The sequence below is a fragment of the Anopheles cruzii genome, chromosome 2, assembly GCF_943734635.1.
Source record: "Anopheles cruzii chromosome 2, idAnoCruzAS_RS32_06, whole genome shotgun sequence".
Taxonomy (NCBI): domain Eukaryota; kingdom Metazoa; phylum Arthropoda; class Insecta; order Diptera; family Culicidae; genus Anopheles; species Anopheles cruzii.
In genome coordinates, this window is record NC_069144.1 from 57,061,785 (window position 1) to 57,081,902 (window position 20,118).

Consider the following 20,118-nt stretch of genomic DNA (forward strand, 5'->3'; position numbering starts at 1 on the left):
GGTATCGATCGGCATCGGTATGGCTTTAAGCCGCCGGACGAGGAATGGAGATGTCCCGGTGCCGGTCGAGAGAAGGGTGCGCTTCATCCTTGGCCACGGCAGCGCGAAAGAGACGCCGGTGGCAGATTGCATCGAAAGCGCAGCACGCGGACGACGGAGGACGAACGTGAAAATAGCGCCAGGGTGCGCGCCAGAATCCAGTCCCTGGCGAATAACGGTCGCGATTAGACGTGTGCATATTCTCACGGCATTCGGCATTTGCCATTTGGTTTTCGCGCATTTGTTTTGGTTCGTTTTGTGGGAGCTTCGGCCCGAAATCGGAGATCGATCGCGATACGTCATCCCATACCACCGACCGGCGTCCCACCGTCCGTGTGTTCCGTGTTCCTTCTGGAGTCATCCGTTTTCGCGGAAACGAAATCGCATGCGGGTCTCGCTGGAGATGTGGAGAAGCGTGAGATTCACGCCAAGCGTTGCGGCAGTGATATGAAAATGATTTAAGCTAATTTCGGGCGGGCTCCTGAAAAGTTGTTTTGCTTCGCCAAATAATAAAACAAAGCCGAATAGATAGGATGTAAGCCGAGACAATTGAAGGTTTGAAATGTGCGGAGTGTAGTTAGTTAAAAGTAATGGTGACGCACTCGTTTCATTCATGGCTTTTATGAAAATAATATCTCTAAGTGAAGAAAGGTCAACCAACCATTTGGTGGAGCACAGAAACACTGGCAATCGGCGAGTTCATGGATACAGAGGTTAAAGTCACCGATCATGAAGGTGGGTATTAAGTGGACATTATTTTGTGTACATTTTTGTTTGTGGCTCTAACGAAGCAACACAAAATTGTTTAAGAAATATCGCTGCTGCGCCGCAAATTTACCGACGGCTTTTTTACGATCTTGGTCTCCTACTCGCCGGTCATGTGTTAAACGGATTACACAAACAATAATGTACGAGTAAAAAGAGACGCCTTTCCATTAACCATAATTCCACTCGGCCCGCTTTCAGTCAAATCTATACTAAAACTAATTAGTTGTTAGAAGTATACCTTCTGCCGGCCAATGGCGTCCGGTTTTATGACCCTCCAAATAACTTCCCAGGGTACCCTCGACGCCCCGGTTTACCTTTTCCCACCCGGGCTCAAAATGGGCCCATTAAACAAGCATAATATTTGCGGCCACGATTGAATGAATTGCATGCAGGGAGGAGGACGTTGGTGCATTTCGTGTTGGTTGGCTGTTGTCCGCCCGTTTTACGGCGACGCAACTTAGCGCGGCCCGCAGGAATTCCTTCAGTCGCAAGCGCGCAATACACTTGTTCGTCGACCGTCGTCGACGGTGTCCTGAACCGGTTTGATATTGGGCAAACAAAAAATCAAAAATATGTATTACAGTTGTGCCTGCGCGTTCCGTTCGATTGATCCTTTGGCGATCGGGGCGAGCTTTGGAAATTGATCTTTTACTGCTGCTTTTTTGCTCCTTTTTTGAAATTTATTTTGTTGCTCTTTTCGCGAATCGATTTGTGGCCATACGCGCCCCCCTCTCGGTTCCGACGAATCGGGTGAGAGGACTCTAAAGAGATAAATGACGTCCACCCGACGTGCAGACGAAGAAGAGTCGCACATCAAAGCAAGGAGCGGAAGGATTCCCTCGGGACTCCCGTGGCGAGCGTCAAATTCCCACCTGGGCCAACAACTGTTGTCATCGGGATCGGGGAGAAAGAACAAGAAAAAAGAGCAGTGCAAGCAAAAAAGGACACCAACGATTTATGGCCGCGGTCCTCACGGGCGGCGGCCCCAGCATAAAAACGCGAGCTGGTGGGACCCGGAATTTGGCACTCACCTGCGCCGCCCGTATGGAGCCGGCCGGCTCAAATCATAATGCAAATTTATGTTGTCCGCCCAGGGCTTAGAAAAAGAAAGGAAGGAGCGACACAAAGCATCCGAAAGGGGAACACAACCATTTTATCAGCCCTCGCCAAACGGTGGAGCCAAACAAGCGGGTAATCCTTTGGAGTTCGGCGAGCCGGAATTCAAGGCGCGATTCGCACCTCGTGCGGTGCAAATATTTCAAAAGGATCCTCACGCGAGAGACCCTTTTCGAGTGGGGCACAAAATGCACAATTTAACCCCATCATTAGTCATGTGCCGTGTGGCTCGGGCCGCTATGTTTCGGTAAATCTCGTTAAGTCGCTGTGAATGGGCTTTGGCGTTGTTAATGGCGCTGCCTCTCAACGATGCCGCTGGTGACTCCTTCTCAACCGCGGGCACTTTGGGCAATGAGCGAAAAGCTTCCAAAATGGTGCCATTTATTTCAGTTATAAAAATAACGTTTAAAACGTCCGCAGAGATTAGGGAGTGCAATTCCCGAAAGGATATTCTTTGCAATGCGGCCCGGTGCAACAGGTCTGAATGCTAGTCATTGATTTTACTTAGTCACTTACGATCGGATCGTGGCTCCAACGCCCCCGTTGGGTCAACATGTGCATTGAGCAGCATTGCTAAAGTATAAATTATGAGCCCCGCGTGAAGGAACGGGGCCCACAAAGCGATCGCCCACCCAGCCAACCATTGAACTTGGCCGCGAATCGACTTTGCGGACCGTGTCGGGTCGAACCAGAAAAGGAACTCGAACCGTGCGTGGAAAATCCGTCCATTTTCCTCACATTTTCGACGGCCGCCGCCGTCGACCCGGTTCAGAGGCTAAATGGGTGTGGGCCGCAGTGGCTTAGTGTGAAGATAAATGCGTGATTTGTGTCACTGCGTGTGATAAATATTGTCGCCGCAAATACGCGTAACGCGCGTGCAATCGGGCGCGGGAGTGATTTACGATAGCGGGCGCGCGCCAAGCGACGAACCCGCCAAGTCCGTGGGCCGGTCCCGGCTAAGCCGGTGAAAAAGAATTAATCAAAAACACCACCACGACCAGTGTCAGTGGTCAAAAAATTCACTCAAAAGTGAGCCGATCGTAAATCAGGCGTACGGCATCGATAAAACCAAATTTACGACCGCCCGCCCGACGTCCCCGTATCCCCGTTTTACGTAGACTTTGTTGCTGCTTACTTTCGGACCTGTTCGGAGGAACCATATGACGCTCCGATGGTTCCCAAAGGAGCGAAGTGCGCCGGCGAGAAATGTTCCAAAGTCGTCAAGAAAGAAGTCTGCCACGGCGCATGGGAAGGATAATTCTGGGCGCTTCCCGGCCCAGCGATCGGACCCGGCCCGGCACTTTGCCCGGGAGATCAATTCATAAATTTACATAAACGACAAATAAACGGCGGTAATTAAGTCAAACGGGACAGATTACGAACTGGGCCGTGCGTGGCTCGGCGTCAGGTTCTTTTTTTTTTTGGTGGGGTTTTAGTTTCGATTTTGGAACTCTCTATCTCACTCTCGCCTCGCTCAATCCAGAAACTCCCCGCAGTGGGACCCCCGTTCGTCGCTGCAATCGTCGTTCGGGTCGAAATCGAACAGCCTCCCGAGGCTCGGGGCTGGGTTGAACGGTGTGTCATAAAAATATTAAAATATTACACATTCTAAAGTAATTAAAGCGGGAAATGGCTGGGCGGCGGAGAAAACCAAAGAAAATAAAAAAAGAAATCACATCGGTGATGATTTTTCAATCTCTCCGAATCTCCCACGGCGACACTCGGCTGGCGCGGGCCGCCACCGGTCTCCCGTGGATTTAATGCGCGCGTCAAACGTGCCCAAATCATGTGCCGATGGTTCATTTCATCCCGGCAGGCCGGCAGGCTATTGGGGCCCCTTGGGGCCCAATAAAAACATTAACCATCATCAAAGGCCACCAGAGAAAGGGAATCGGGCGGATCTATCGGGCATTGGAAAGGTATCGGTTATCGGCCCAGAAGAAGGCGATCTGGAAGGTTGAAATTTAGTTATCCGACCGGGACACCAACTTTTGTTCCTTCCGATCGTCTTTCTGGCTAGGTTTGAAGGGATTATTTAACGCGGATCGCAAGTAATAAGTTAATTTCGTACCGAAATGCTCACCTACCTTAAAAAAGGAAGAGTTCCTAGTCTTCTCTAGCATAACTTGATTACATTCAAACATAGTAACAACCACGCCAAACGGCTGTATCGTAGTCGAAAACGAACTTTCGCAATCGCATTCCGAATCAGAAGTCATGAATTTTCGCTCCATCGACCCATCGAATCTCGTGTCATGTCTTGCAGCCGCGCCGTGATATCTGATGCGCCGGAGTACGTTCGAGATCTCCAGCGGGATCCAGTGTTTCGCTGGGGCCCTTCGTGGCTGCATATATGATTTCCTCTTATCATCAGCATGTTTCCGATTCCGACGCCGCTTCCAACCGACCGGGTTGCCCGGTATCGACCGAGAGTTGGAGTTGGGCCACACATTCCCACCCTTTCAGCGTGGTGCTGCCGCCGCTGATTGATGATCGCAGCAGCCAACGGAGCATGGGACCTCGACGTGAGCACTCTCGACCGACGACGGAGCAGCAGCAGCAGATGGTGCGCTTATGCGGGTTTTCCATCTGTTTTGGCGGGTGGCGTTGGTGTTTTCGTTTGTCGGACTCACCGATGCCATGATACGGACACGTCGATAAACACGTTCCAACCACAATCTGGAGTGGAGCAGGAACGAACGAGACCCCGAGAGAGGGAGAGAGAGGGAAACCATGGGAGGAATATGGAAATGGAACCGTATTTTTCATGCACAACATTGTCCCGTACGACATTGTCTTCGCCGAGAGAGCTTCGGTGAGGAGCTCATCCATTAGAACGGCACGCCCAGCAGACCGGCTCCAGATTGTAAGCCACCTACCGACCAATGCACAAATGCTAAGCCCACGGAAGTTGTTTGTGGGGTTGCTCATAAAATGGGCCCCATTTTCTTAGAACACTATCCGCCCAGAGCGACCGCCATATCTTCGCCATTCGAGAGGGAAACCCCACACTTTTAGTGCTACCGGACTTCTGACAGCGCCAGTGACACCCAGCACGTGGAGCACCCGGTCAACGGTGCGTGTCTGGGGATCGTAAAACTTGCCGGGCTCCGAACTTGCCGGAAATCGCCATAAAGTGGTCGGGTTTATGTGTTGGGCGGTTTGCCTTGCCGAATCCTTTCGCGCCGGACGGTGGGACGGAAATGGATCGTTCGTCATTGCGTTGGCTCGGCGGTCATTTTCGCACGCAAGCAACTTGGTGGTCAGCTTTTTTGGGTGGGCTTGCCCCATCAAACTCTGCGCGCGTCTGTCAAACGGTTTTACGAGGTTCTTTTGGCTGCAATCACACGACACATTTCGGCTGCTGGTTCGCTGTTCAGTTTGTTTGTTTCTCCGGGACCAACGTCTTCTAGAAGCTAGGACCGTTCGCCAACTCCCCCAGGTTCGCCTAGGTCGAGAGGCTTCGGGTCGTGACCAGGGACCGGATTCTCCGTGGGGGCGCCACGAAGAATCCGGCCCCGCATTGGATTGGGTGTTCACGTTTTTCTTTGCTGCCCTCCAGCGGAAAAGCGTGACCTTTCGTGACCTTTCACACGCACCGCGCTTGAGCGATGGTGGGAAATTCGAAAATAGTTCATAATTTCGCTAGACACGACCATAAACATTTGTAGTTGATGGCCAATGATGGGCCTCAGATAAAGTACAAGATCGCCGGCGACAGTCGTTGTTCGTGTTTCCTAATTAACTCGATGGGCCTTAGGGAGGAGAGGTATCGTATGCTTTTTGTCACTTCAATGTTCTCTTGTTTTGTTTTGTAGAAGACCTTACAATTTCTTTTACTTTAACGCATCGACTGTCACTTGGCGCAAGAACTACAAGATAGTTGGTAGTTGGCGTCCTGGAAAAGATCGCAATCTACGAGTAGTCTTGTAATTGGCAATAAATGTGTTAATACTACATTCGTGATGTGTGAAATTAACATTTTGTTGTGAACATTAAGAAACAATAACCTTAACTCAGATTGGCAATGTTACCACGGCAACGGTTAATCGATTGCACAGGTAAGTAGATCGTTATCGTTGCTCAGACCTGAGCAAGGCTATTAGAAGGCGATCGGCTCTTCGATAGTGACCATCATTAAGCTGAAGAAGATACAGATAAAAGTTAGAAGCCAACATCGGCGCACAATAAACCCTTTGGTCGCGTTTCGCCCGCTCTGGGGGCACTATGGCTTCCCGTGAACTTCTGAAACCGATCGGCGGACAGATCTTCGACCGCTGTCCGGAGCCGGGTGGGAGCAGAAAGAGAAAAATCTTACACCAAACACCCTCCCGAAAGCGAAAGAAATGAAGAACACAGAAAAAAAACAAATTAAATTTGCATAAAAAATCGTTCGATATTATTCTTATTGTCATCGCGGCGACCGGCGCAGGAAGTTGGTCCGAAGTGGTGTCAGTTCCGTTCACCCTGTGTTCTTCTTCTGCTCAAAACTGAGCCCCCAAAGAAGGGTGGGGGTGGGGGGGTGACACAAAGCTGCTGGAACCATTGCTGTCGCGATCGGTGAAAAATGGCCGCACTTTGCCCATGTCTTACTTCTGGTGTTGAACCGCGGGGCCGATTTGAATGACAAAACGCGCTGTCCAGTAAAGAAGGACACGAAAAAAAAGACACAGCTGAGAGACGGGGACCTGGCTCCGGCCCTAGTGCGGCCCCAAAAGGGGTCGGTCAAAGATGAAAGCGGCGCTGCTGTAATAATCGGCCGAAAAGTCAATCTTGGCTCATAAAATAAAACATATTTATTCGGATAAGATTACTCCAATCCCGGCTCTACCCGGGAGCGGAGATTCCGGTGGACACAACCTGGTAGACCTGGTGGAACTGGTTGCGGTCCAGGTCCAGGCCGCAGGTGCGTTCGTGTGAAGGTTCGAACACATTTTGGGACCCTGCACGGTTTTGACGTGTCGACGATCATTTGTAGCGTTTATCAGCGTATCGCCGTGAGCAGCACGAGGATGGCACCGTTTCGATAAAGTCCTCCGTAAACAACGGCTGGGTGGGAAAAAGAGAAAAAAACAATAATAATTGGTTGATCACGAGGCCGCGCGCGCGTCGTGAGGCTTGAGGACACTCGGATTTCGGTCACATCAGATCGGGCACGTTTTTGTCGATCATCCGGTCCCATGTTTATAAGTCTATCGGGACGACACGATCGTGTGTTGCCGCTGCGCTGCGATGGTGTGGAGAGGGCAACATGTGTAGCTGCCGGGATGCTGATCGCGATCTACAACGCTGTGAGCTCGATCGTATTCGGTTACATCGTGAAAGTGTTGCCGATCAGATCTATAAGCTACGGAACACTTTTCACCTGCGGTATATCATCGTGTCATAACAACACGGCTTACGATTATTAATGATTCACAGCCAGAGACCCGATATCAAGCGATACGAAAAGGCCAAAGGGTCTTGCTATAAAAAATGTTACTGAGCGTGAAGCTTTGAGTATATTTTATTGAACATTTTGTGTTCTCCAATGCCAATAGGTTTGTGGTATCTTCAAGGCGACATTGTAAAACATTATGTTTTCTGCGACGTTCGATACGACACTTGGGCACTGATAAGACCGACGTTGCGTGCGTTCGCCTTCCGGCATAGTGCTGACTCTAGCAGAACCGTGTCGGTGGCATAACAGGAGGCAACCCCCCTGCGAGGCCCAATGCCAGAACTTATTTTTAGCACTGGGCGTGTGGGTCGGACCCGCCCGCCTTGTGCCTTCTTGTTTTGTGTTTTGTGCGTAGGCCTCGTGCCGTGATTATGGGGTTGGCGTGGGACAAACCCGCGGCGTCGTCGTATTTGACTCACCACCGACGGGTAGCACTCGCACGCGGGGGTATAGCTCAGTGGTAGAGCATTCGACTGCAGATCGAGAGGTCCCCGGTTCAAACCCGGGTGCCCCCTGACTGAGTTTTTAGTACATAATAGGCGCGCATCACAAAGTTGAATCAGAGTTGTTCCGTCTACTAAAAGAGAGAGAGCGTAACTGTGATTCCACTTATTTGCTGCACGCCTTACAATCTCCTTTTTATTATTTTGCATAAAACTACATATTTTTGTACAAAAAAGGATGATAATTTTGCTCGGCTCCGCTCTACTCCGAATGAGTTCAACCGACACCGGTTTTCGTTATCCAGCTGGAAGATCTCACCCATTTCTTCGAAATAGCATTCAGCGCATCCCAAATGACTTATCGATTCTCGTGACCCCGCAGAAAACCAACGTTTCGAGGGTTACTTTCAAACTCCCTGTCTAGCTGATCGCTTCGGAGCGATTTCCACGAAGACCTAGGGCCGCTACCGCGCACACCAACACCACCGTCACTTTATAGCGCCTCCCCTTGAGAGCGCTTCTGTTCACGATCATTTGTTTCTAATGGCGAGCCGTTTTCGTCGCTTGGACGGCCGCACACATCTTGGATGCTCCGGTGCTTCCTTGGGAAGCTAGCGATCCGCAACGCACGTTCGACGCGCTATCGCTCGCCGGCCGATCTTTCGCCGAGAGACGACACATTAATTAAGTGATTTGTTTCAATCGCCTTTTGTGCGGACCTTCGAACCCCTTCGGCTGGGGAAGGTGCTGATCGTGATTTCGCGGCATCCAGGTCTCGTCCAGGACCAGGCCCGTGCAAAGAAAACTCCCACCGACACGGTTGTGGCAGGGGGGCAATTGGGCAGCCCGCCCCTAGACAGGGGGAGTGTGAAAACTGACTGACCGCGCACCGTGGCCGTGCTAATGATGATCGTTTTCCGATCGCTCCCCGAGGGAACACGCTACAATGTGTACGGCGTTCCACAATCTGTGCGCCGCCGATTGGTTCCGGAAGCTTTTCACCGGACGATCAAGATGTAGCCACGGCGCATCATCGGCATGCCGCGGCTGGCTGGTTTCTTCTTCGACCCCTTTTGTTCCAAGGTCCGAAGATAAACGACATCGCTCGTACCGTATCGCGGAACCCCGGATTGTTCCGGGAGCGCAATTTTGTTCGATTATTATTCGATTACGATGCCGGGGCGGCCATTGGAACCGGCCGGCCGGATAGAGACATCACCGGCCGGCGGTTCAGTATCTGGAACTGGAAGTAGTTGGTCGGCCCGGTCGGTTGGTAAACCCCTGGCGACAATTACAGATTCTTGACGCTCTTGTCTGGTCGGCTGCCACTGTGGGGCAGTTTCTCCCATCTCGTGCGGTTGCAGTGGGTTTCGAACGAAGACAACGACTCGCGCAGAGAGGAATGCCTCGAGATGATTGATCGTCCGTCAGACCAGGTCGTCGGGCCAGCCAGCTTTTGTCGTCTGGCGTACGACGCGTACGATGGACAACGCGGTGCTCGCGCTGCTCTAGAAACGAGCCACATCCATGGGGAGAAAAAAGGGAATGTCCCCGAGACGATGTCGCTGCACGGTAGCCGGTAGATTATGTCAATCCAAAGAAACATTCCTTCCGGCCCTGATCGATCGTACCCGGTGGCAGACATAAATACGTTATTTTCGCGAACTCTGGCTCCGGTCTCCCTGGCTACAATGGCGGTCCACAAAATGTCCGGCTTCGTCCGACTTTGACAGGACGCGCCAAGGCACGGCAGGAAGAAAGTGATCGATAATCGAGCGCAATCGAGCGGACCGATTGGTTCCAGCGCAGGCCGCAGGATGGTTCAGAACCGAAACCGGTGAGGTTTTGAACTTTTGCTAATCGGTTATGGATGGGCTGGGTTGGGATCTTTCTAAGACGATTTCCACGCTCCCCCCGAGCTCGGCACCTACCGAGCGAGCGAGAGTCTCGTGGTCCCGTGCGCGAGTCCCAAATATTTCCTCCGGGATTGTTTCCTTCTCGCCGAGATCGGGAGATTTGATCTAGACGTCATTTTTCTTCTCGCTGCCGGTCGCCGATTTTCGATTCATCCCCGCGGCAGGTTGATCGTTCCGGCAGCAGCCAGCCAGTAACCTTCGGCGCCTTTTTGGTGCGCGTAGCGAAGTAAGTTATAGACACATCGATGAGGATGTTTTTGTGGCTGTTTTGAGGCCCCCGAGCGCAAGAGATTGCTTCACAAGGTAAGCCGCAACTAAGCCGCGGCGGCGGACCGGGGCAAAGTTTAGACGCTAACTATCGATTGGTCTGCGCTGCGCTGCCCGTGGACAATTGGCCGGGGCCGTGGAAGAAGAACTACTCGCCAAAGTAACGCACGAGAGTAATTTAATAATCATCAATCAATCATTCGTAATGCCTGGCAAGTTTTGGGGAGAGTTCGTTTTTTTACCTTGATGATTTCGTCCCGATTCGGTCCGAACGAGATTGCGCCACCGCTACTGCTCTTGTGGGCCGCGTCTGATGCTTTGTAGGTTTCTGTGTTGGAGATAGCTTTTTGCTTGGGACAGCATCACCTCGCCGAGCGCCTATCCTGGCCATTTTTTCATTGTGCTCCTACAAGGCTAGAGTGTTGTCGGTTCATTGTGCTACGTTGCGTATGAACCAATTTTCCTAACCTCGTTTCAAGCCGGGTTTGGAGGGAAGAAACAGGGCACTAAGCCCTGTTTCTTCATTCACGTCCAAAGAGAAAGTGAATTTGGAAATTCGATTTCTTACTACGCAACCACCACTGGGTGCTTCTGTGAGCATTTTATAAAAGAATAAATTTTTAAAACAAAATAAATTATGTCCATTTAAAAAGTAAAGCTAAAGTTTCTCAATGGCTTGGGCTGGGTCGTCCATTCGTCTTAATCGGCGCAATAACTAAACTAGGATGTTTCCACATTCAACGAGACCCGCCATCTGGCGGGCATTACTTGCGCATGTTTACGATCCGCGCCATCTTTTAAGGCTGAATAAACGACGTATCAGCGTTTCAATGGCTTTCGACATCCCGTTCGGCCCAGGGACCACCTACGAGAACTCGCACCGGCTGTGGCCAGTCGACCCACAAGAGAGTGCGCTTCTGAAAGCCGAGAGAACCTTCCTTCGCCACCCGAAGAGGCAGGAACACCAAGCGAACCGCAGTAGCCGTCGAAATGCAACATCCAAACACCGGAAACTTTGAAACGTTCTACTGCCTTCAGAAGTGTTTCGCGGATGGGGCGCCTTGGGGCCACTAGAGCCGCATGACGGAGCCATGGGCGCAATCCAGAATAAATCCCCGTCTCAGAAAGAAGTGTGCCTTTATGTGGAACGACGACGACACCGACGGACGAACGAAAACTGCAACTGCAGTGGCATGCACACAACATGCACCGCGTTCGCCATCGCACGGCTTGCTTTGGTTGATGGTTTCGGGGACGTGAATTTTAAATTTATCGCTCCCCCGGCAACCTCCGAGTGCTCCGCTAAACCGAGCAACAAGCCGGCCTGGTCCTGGCCAGCGAGAACAGCGAAAAAAAAAACGGTGGGTAATTAAATCGGCATGTCCACCTAGAGAGCGTGCACTGGCGCTGCGCGTCCGAAACGGACTGACGACCGCCCGAAAACCTGTTCCCCAAAGCCCTACCGGCGCGCGCGTCCCATGCTGGCGCGTTGGCGGACCACAGAGTTTGACAGGTTGGCGGTTGCATCCTAACCTTCCTCCTCGGGTGCGCGTCTCGGTTTATGTCCAATGTTTATGCATATTATGCAAAAATTCCTTTACTTTCCTGTTGTCAAAAGTCGATAATTCTCTCGATTAATTAGTGAGGCGCACTGGCCGCCCCGGTCGTTGTTTTGGAGCGGAGCAGTCGTCGCGTATGGCGCTTTATGCGATCGTTGACCGGCGACTAGCGAGGAAGTTCTGGATTCGGGCGTGGGCGTCAGGTTCTGCCGTTCTGCCAATCATGCGATGCAGTTCTGCGAGGCTTCACCATCCGCCCTGGGTCCTGGACCCGGCGGTTTGGGGTCAGTAAGGATGGTGGCACCAATTTTACGCTTCCCGACCGGACCAGTGGCCAGTCTATATTTTATGTATTTTTAAACGGGGAAAGTATCTCCGTGACAACGGCACACCGTTAATTAGCCACCGACGGGGCGGCGACTGGGTGTGTGTATGGCAGGCCTGTCACATCATTCTGGAAGAGGCCGCTACGGGCGATCGCAGGCAGATCGTTAACCGCCACGCAACACTTCACGGCTTTGCTTCTCGGTTACGCAAATTAGAGGCGAACGCACCGTTTTGGATCGGAAGCCGATCCACCTGGGTTTACGATCCGTTGACTGCTCCGGGTTCTGGAGGGTACAGTAGGATTTTATATCATTTTTATACCTACCACAACCCGGGAACCCGGGATGATCCTTGGAGATCCTCGTTGAGCTCGGTATTCCCGTGTGAGTCTTCGGTTACTCGATTACCGTTTTCCAAAATTAATTATTCGTGCTCGGGTATGCAAAAAATAACACTCCGAGAAACGGCTGTAATGAATAAAAATAAGTCTCTGTGCTATGGACATATGAATAAGCAGATAAACGCATTACGCTGTAAATAAGAACTTGGTCAAAATCAACCCAGCCATGTGATAGATTTGAAACGGTCAGAAATAACTCGAAATGAATCAACTGCAAGAAATGCAGGTCAACGTTATCGGTCTACGGTTGGGTCGATAGCTCCTTGGCCAGACTTGAGCCGCCAATCAATGACGACGTTCGACCGTGAGTGCATCTGCAATCTAATCTGTCGCCGTGGCCCCTTCCTAGTTGCATCAGAGTTCGATGCACATTTTCGATTCGCTTATCGTATGCACAAACTGCACCCTAGACCGTGAGTTCAATGCACGGATTCGGGAATTCAGGAAGCGCTTTCCTTTATCCTCCTTATCACCAGCATCAGCATAGTCTAGTGTGTGCTCCGAAAATACTCACTGACCTAGAAAATGTGGCGCATGATATGGCGCATTTTGGCACCGTCTGGGGTAGGTCAGCACAAGTAACGCACAACAAGAAACACAGAAGAGATAGATAAGCCAAATCAGGATGTGTTCCGCGGGTATAAATACCCAAGCGCTCTTCAAACATCGATCATCACAAACTCGAAACGAAGATCGAAACAAGTGCAATGCGGTGCAGATACTTGCCAATTGTAGCTGTCATGCTGGGAGCAGTCTTGGGTAAGGCAACCAGCGAACACGAATCGGGCCGGCCCGTGACTCTAATCAAAATAAGGATCACCCCAAGCAGCGGCGCCAAGTGACATCGACGACGACATCGATCCCGATCGTCGTATCGTGAACGGAACAGACGCGATCATCGAGGACTACCCTTTCATGATTTCGCTCAGGAGCAGCAGCGGTGGTCATTCATGCGGTGGTAGTATCCTATCCGACCGTTGGATCCTGACTGCGGGTCATTGTGTTGGTCCAACCACTCCAGACACACAGACGGTTCAAGTCGGACGTACGAACATCTCGCGCACCGTCGACGACTCGGTGTACTCGATCGAGCTGGTCGTGATCCATCCCGAATACGAACCACGCGATAGCCACATGAACGATATCGCACTCCTGAAGTTGACCCAACGTCTACGATTTAGTGATCGCGTGCAGCCGGTTCGATTGCCGCGGTCCTTTATGGAAGTAGCCAGCTCTTCCGATCTGGCCGTTACGCTGATCGGCTGGGGTCTAAATGCTACCTACGGGTACGCACCGACCACACTGCAGCAGGTCGACTACTACATCGTGCCGAACGCGGAGTGTGACGGGTTTCACAGCAGCACCATCTATCCGTCACAAATCTGCGCGGCCATACCGGAAGGAGGAAAAGGCCAGTGCAGCGTAAGTGCTTTGTGCCATTTGACGCTCTCCAAGTGCTCATCGTTCCACCTTTTTGTAGGGTGATTCCGGAGGTCCACTTCTCTACCATGGGGTGCAGGTCGGCATCGTCTCGTGGAGTATCAAACCGTGTACCATCGCCCCATATCCGGGAGTTTTGACCAAAGTGTCTCATTACATTGGCTTCATCCGTCAGTATAGTCGCATTTTTCACTGAACGAACGAGCTCGACAGTTAATTTTAGAATTAGAATAGTCAAGAATAGTTATAAATAAACTGCTCAATTTGTACTGAGCACAACCTTCAAAAGACTTGACCAAGAGGTCCCAAATATCTTTAGAGCCAGCCCGACGGTATCTGATCCTGTGTTCCACTTTCGTGTGTTCTTCATTCGACATCGATTATTCGATCGCACCTAAAACCGACAATTTTTCATGGTGCCAACCAGAGACAGCCCAACCGTTTTGCTCGACCCTAGGGGTCACTCCTCCGTCGTTTCGGGACCTCACACTCGCACGCCCCGCAAACGCACCACAAATCATTCGTCGCAATAGAGACGATAGCTTCAATCAAACCCACAAAACCCACAAAGCTGCGGTGCGATCGAAAAGGGATGTCCTTCCACGCGAGCTCGAGATCCTTCTGCCCACAACCATCCCCGGACACCTATGGACCCCTGGAACCGGTGCTGCCGTTTGGCACACGCGTGCCGGTCCGCACGGCCAGCTGTTGCTCATAAATCTTCACCCGGTGCGGACACCTTCGCTTCGAGGCGGTTTATCACCCGGCAATGACTCGTCCTGGGCCGAAGGCTGGTCCATCAGTCATCGGGAAGGGCGTTAGGAGACGGCGGAGCCCCCGGTTATGATGATGCAACCACCCTCCCGGTCGGCGGTGCGTCGGCTGGTTCGAAAGGGCGCCTGAGTCCTTACGCGGCCCAACGATCGTAGCCCTCTGTGTCCTCACAACACAAAGCCAGGAGGGCTCGTCTCATCCATCATTGCAGGGTGTGCAGAAATGGCTGAAGTGTTCGCTCGGCAGGGATTCGACTGCCATTGTCCCTGCAGGAGTCAATTTTTGTTCCATTTCTCGGGTCCTGTTCGATGCTCGTTCGAATCCACTCCGGCCGGGAATTTGTTACCGGAAAACAAGCTACATGCGTAAATAATGTAATTGAGTGTGTCGGGCTCGGGTAGGTCCTTGAAAGTCCCGGACACACCGAAGTGGGACACCTTCTGTGTGTTTTTCTACCGCACGGTCAGTGACATGATTGTTTCGTTCCGGGTTCACCGTGGGTACTTATTTGATTTGAATGCTCTTTAAACGATGCTGTTATTATTTAAATTTAATATAATTTTGGAGTTAGTGGAATACTTTTTCTTAGTACTATAAATTTTAAAATAAAGCTCTAGGCTCGGAACCTAAACTTACCAAGTTTCGCGTTTGGTTAGTTTGATTATTAAAATGGAACAATTCCCTCTTCTCTTGACAGAAAGAACTACGCTCCTGCACGGCCTGCGGTGAGCCGATATCGGACAAGTTCCTGCTGGACGTCGGAGGCTGTTCGTGGCACTCGGCCTGCCTTCGGTGCTGCATCTGCCACACGCCCCTCGACCACCAGCCGTCGTGTTTCCTGCGCGAGCAACAAATCTACTGCAAAACGGATTACGCCAAGTAAGCCAGAGTTCCCGACACAGCCACAGACAGCCAGTCCGAGGGGCCATTAATTTGAACACAATTAGTAGTCGTGTTAGAGGAGCAAAATCAGCATCTTAGGTGATGATTTTTGAGCAACATCCGATTGTCCGTTCCTTCCGGATAGCCGGACAGGAAGCGATGCTCGGGCGATGCAAACGGAACACGAAAACATGGGTGAACGAATAATGTATGCACCACCCAGCCCAGCCCAACCCAACCCAACATCATCATCGCCGTCAGCAGCGGTGGCCGGCGTGGCGTATTTATGAGGCCAGCCAGCGAGGGCCGACGGGTTTGGGACTGTGTCAGCTTCATGCTTTTTCATGCTCAGTTAACTCCCATTAGCTATTCTAATGTAGGCGAGTGTATAAATTGTCGACCCTGTTCAACAAATCTACATCCTTGTCCGTGCCCGTGGGGCCCGTCTCCGGTGCTTCCTTCCGTTTGTTTGTAGAGTGTCGATGTTTTCGGTGTTTCGTTCGGGGACCGGATTTTTCCAGGATGGGCAATTTTTGGCCCATTTTTGGCACTGAAAATGCAGATGCTGCAGGCAGACAGCGCGTTTGCATTCCCGCCAATCAGCGTGCTTTGGAAGGAATATTTATTTAAATACGTTGTTTATCATGCCAGCCGGGAGTTTAGCATCGAAAATGGGTGAGAAAATAGAACCCAGCGCGATGCAACAATGATAGACAATCAACGGGGCCCGACAGACCGCTAGGTAATAAGCAAAATGAATTCCGCTTCCGGGGGCAAAAACTATGATCGCAGTCCGTTGACACCGACCGCATGTTCATTGACGAATTGGCCACATTTCGTGGGCATGCCTTTTGAATGATGCGAAAACCGGTCCGCGAAAAGTTTCAGCCCGACCGACCGGTGCGAGAAACCGGTGCCCAGGCTCCGTAGGACCCTGTGCTTTACCGCCGTGCGCCGTCTCAATGGTTTTCGGAACGGAACGAAAGCCCAAAGAGCAGCCCGCAACATAATTCAAGCCGCCGTGTGTCCGCGCAGTGGTTCAGTGGTTCCGTGTCCCAACACTGGCACTGGCACTTTAATTGCTGCTGCGGGAAAACCGTGGCCGCCCGTGGGTCGCAACGCGGAGCCATGCAATAAGTTTGCGCTTTAATCAATGCAACAAAACCCGCAACAACCGGAGAGCTGGTTTCCAGCGCGAGAATGGAGAGAAAATAATAAATATCGACATATTTTTTCACGCGCTTCAAGAACGTTTAACATGCAGTACGCATGTAGTACCGCGCCGATCGCCGCTCTGCGGTTCCTCCGGGGAGCTCCGGTGGCCGGGCTACCGTCCAGAAGGGCAAGCAGCAAGAAGACGAAGAGGTTCGCAAAGCGTCTGGCGAACGGGGCAAGAATCACGAAAATGTGGTACACGCCATGTCTTGGCCAGCAGACACTCTAGCACCAGTTCTAAACAATCGACCTACGACGACGGAACCGACGACGCCGGTAGCGTACTGGCAGCTAATTCCAGAGGCAATAAAATGCATTATCGCACCACCTTTTCGGGGCCTGGCCGGACCAGGCGCTTCCCAGAACGCTTCCCGGACGGAACGATGGTTCTGAAAATGTGCACGACGGCCGCGAACAAACCGGACACGGCCAGCAAATCACTTGCTGTGAATTGTAATGAAGAGGATCGCCTCGGAAAGTGGTTTTGTAGCAATTAAAGCGCAACCACGGCACCCACCACGGCCTGGGTGGGTCCACCTGGGGATCCTTCGGCGAAGCGTGGAATCGATCCGAATGCCAGCGGGAGCCCCACCGGGACCGGGACCGACCGGGAGCAAATTATGCACATAATCTTGAAAATATCTCGAAATTTATCATTCCCGTCTGCCGGCCCGGCCCGAGCTCCTGTTCCGGTCGTCCTTCGCCGGTCGACCGATCGAAGGTGCTGACGGCCCGGTCCGGAAAGCTGGTTGTTGTCGTGTTCGATCGCGATCAAGATCGCGTTCGCGGCGAGATTGCACCACACCGCACTATCGGCCACACCACATCTGCTCCGGTCGAACTTTACTGCGGGCCCGAACGGGTACCAACCTTCCTGGCAGTGAGCGTGTCAAACGGAAGCCAGGCTCTCGGGGGTCGAACGTCCTACGAGCGGGCGCGCGTACGACGGCGCAATCAATAAAGATGTGAAATCGGCCCCGTCCCGATAAAGGGGTAATCTCGGAACGCCATCGCACGGATCAGGTTTTCTACCGTGGGCCGAGTGGGCGCTCACGCACGCACACCGTGCCCATGCACTTGTGTACGCACGCAATTTTTGGGGCAAATGTCCAGCTTGGTGTGGTTTGAATAAGAGACAAGATAAATAAATATACGCATCTAAAGCAACTCATCGAGCTCGTCTTGAAATAATATTTTAGTGACATAGTTTTCGTACATTTTCATCGCTTTTTGTTCAATGCCATAGTTTTGGTATTAAATGAAGTGAATAAATAAAATCATTTGCTTAAATACCGACAGCATTATTGTTTGCTTCGTTTATCATCTTTGCACGACATTTAACAACCCGTTCAACGGGTTAATTAATATTATTATTTACTTTACTTTTCAAATTTTGACTTTCAACGCTTCCGCCGCTTTGCTGCTTTTCGCCCTCCTGCAAACGGTGAGGGACGGTTTGCATCCTTGAATGTCCTTGTGGCCCGCACACACCGATCCCTGACCGGGTGCATTTAAAAACGTGCAAAACGGTAAAGAGAAGCCGCAATCGAAATGCGCAAACAACGAAAGTGCATAAAAATAATCATTAATTTTAATGCTCACCGTCGCCACGGCGGCAAAGGTCGCCTCGAAAAGCGGACAAACTTTTGTGCCCCCGTTTTTTCGGAACGGTTTCCTCCGTTTTTCCCCCCATCCCATTGGGCTGGTCATTTGGATTGGGTTCAGTCCATTTATTTGCCTTCGCAAACCCTTCGCGCAAAGCGCACGGAGTACGTTTCGCAAACAAACACGAGCATAAAAAGCTCGTAAAGCCGATCCGGGGCGAGGCTGTTTGCTGGTGGGAACGGAAGAAAAATGGTGCCACCTTTGCGGGCTTTCGGGCGACAAGACGTGAGCCACTGATCAAATTTGTCCCGTGCTCACCGGTCTGTTGATACGGATTGATTCACTGTTTCACGTAAACTGGACTGAACGACTTCCCTTCGTTTACAAGAGAGCGAAGGCCTCCACAGTGGTGCTGCGGGCTGCAGAACGATGCTGACGACAGTCATGCAAATGAGGTGAAAATTTACCATCTACAAAGTGATGTTCTGCACGCGAAGCACGCGACCGCGGGTGCTCGGCGTCATCCTTGGCGTCTCCGGGGCGATCGCTATCGCGCCACATAATTAATGGCTGTCATAATACGGAACAACACAATGGGCAAATTGAGAGGACCAAGTGTCCACACGTGGCTCTACACGATCGGTCGGTCCGACCGCAGCTCTGATTTTGATCTTGAAACTGCTTGGCGCTTTTATTTCTTCAAGCTGTCCATGTTATTGTTTATTTTGTCAATATTTGTTGTTTAATAAATGCCGTAGTCGCCGACTTCCTATTTGTATAAAAAGTGTCTTATTGAAATACATTCAAGACCGTTAACGCTTCACTATTTGATCCCTTTCAGGACGTTCGGCACGAAGTGTGCACGGTGCAGCCGCACGATCAGTGCGACCGACTGGGTGCGACGGGCTCGCGATCTTATTTTCCACCTAGCCTGCTTTGCCTGTGATAGCTGTGGGCGCCAGTTGTCCACCGGCGAACAGTTCGCCCTCGTAGATGATAAGGTACTGTGCAAGACGCACTACTCGGAGATGTTCGACTGCGGCACCTCGAGCGATGGTACGTGTGATGGGATGTTCCCATGTTTCGTTACTTGTTACTGCTATGACCGTTGTCTTCGTTTTTCCCTTCCTGCAGACGGATGTGAAGCGGATGGCTACCAGAAGAACAGCAAGACCAAGCGCGTCCGGACCACGTTCACCGAGGAACAGCTTCAGATACTGCAGGCTAACTTCAACATCGACAGTAATCCGGACGGGCAGGATCTCGAAAGGATCGCATCGGTGACCGGGCTGAGTAAGCGCGTCACACAAGTTTGGTTCCAAAATTCACGCGCTCGGCAGAAGAAGCACGTTCAAGGTACGATCCGGACTACAATCTGAGTTCGAACATGCTGACCCACCTGACCAATGGCCTCCGTTTCCTGTTTACAGTTCCTAGAGACGGTGAAATTAACCCATTCGCCAGGCACATCAACCTGCAGCTTTCGTACACCTTCCAGCAATCGAACGTGGGGCACAGTCCGCTACACCTCGGAGCTGCCGGCGGACTCGGAGGACTTCCTTACGGTGGTGGAGGTGGTAGTAACAACAGCAGCTTCGGTAGTAGCCACCACCACAATAACAATAACAATAGTAGCAACATAAACAACAATCACTCTTCGAAGTCATCGGTCTACAGCACGCAAGGTATGTCCTTTCGATTCGGTTCGATTGAATTTTGCTAACCAATTGCTAAACGCATTTCAGATTCTTCCCTAGACGAGCTGTCGGAGGACTCCGCCATCCACTGTATGCAGAGCGAAGCGTAGCGTAAGGATGTGCAGCGCAGGATCCGGCGCATTGTTGAACAGTATTAATTTATTGCAGCACCGAACGCGTTAGGGACACGTGGTTTGTTTGAAATTGTTTTACGGTAAGCGGTGCGTTTT

The 20,118-nt window shown here is 51.5% G+C and overlaps 2 protein-coding genes and 1 non-coding gene across 3 annotated transcripts; all 3 read left to right on the forward strand.

Annotated features, from left to right (window-relative positions):
- The first annotated feature begins 7,806 nt into the window (after positions 1-7,806).
- Trnac-gca (transfer RNA cysteine (anticodon GCA)) lies at positions 7,807-7,878 on the forward strand. The gene has a single exon. It is a non-coding gene; the product is annotated as a tRNA-Cys (tRNA).
- A 5,137-nt stretch (positions 7,879-13,015) lies between these two features.
- Positions 13,016-13,911, forward strand: LOC128267060 (chymotrypsin-1-like). The gene is made up of 3 exons (XM_053003852.1): positions 13,016-13,034; positions 13,105-13,697; positions 13,756-13,911. The coding sequence occupies exons 1-3, from the start codon at positions 13,016-13,018 to the stop codon at positions 13,909-13,911; spliced, it is 768 nt and encodes a 255-aa protein (XP_052859812.1).
- A 573-nt stretch (positions 13,912-14,484) lies between these two features.
- Positions 14,485-20,042, forward strand: LOC128267061 (LIM/homeobox protein Awh-like). Its single transcript, XM_053003853.1, has 6 exons — positions 14,485-14,532; positions 15,187-15,368; positions 19,033-19,247; positions 19,326-19,547; positions 19,622-19,876; positions 19,937-20,042. The coding sequence occupies exons 1-6, from the start codon at positions 14,485-14,487 to the stop codon at positions 19,996-19,998; spliced, it is 984 nt and encodes a 327-aa protein (XP_052859813.1). The 3' UTR covers positions 19,999-20,042.
- Positions 20,043-20,118: the final 76 nt, after the last annotated feature.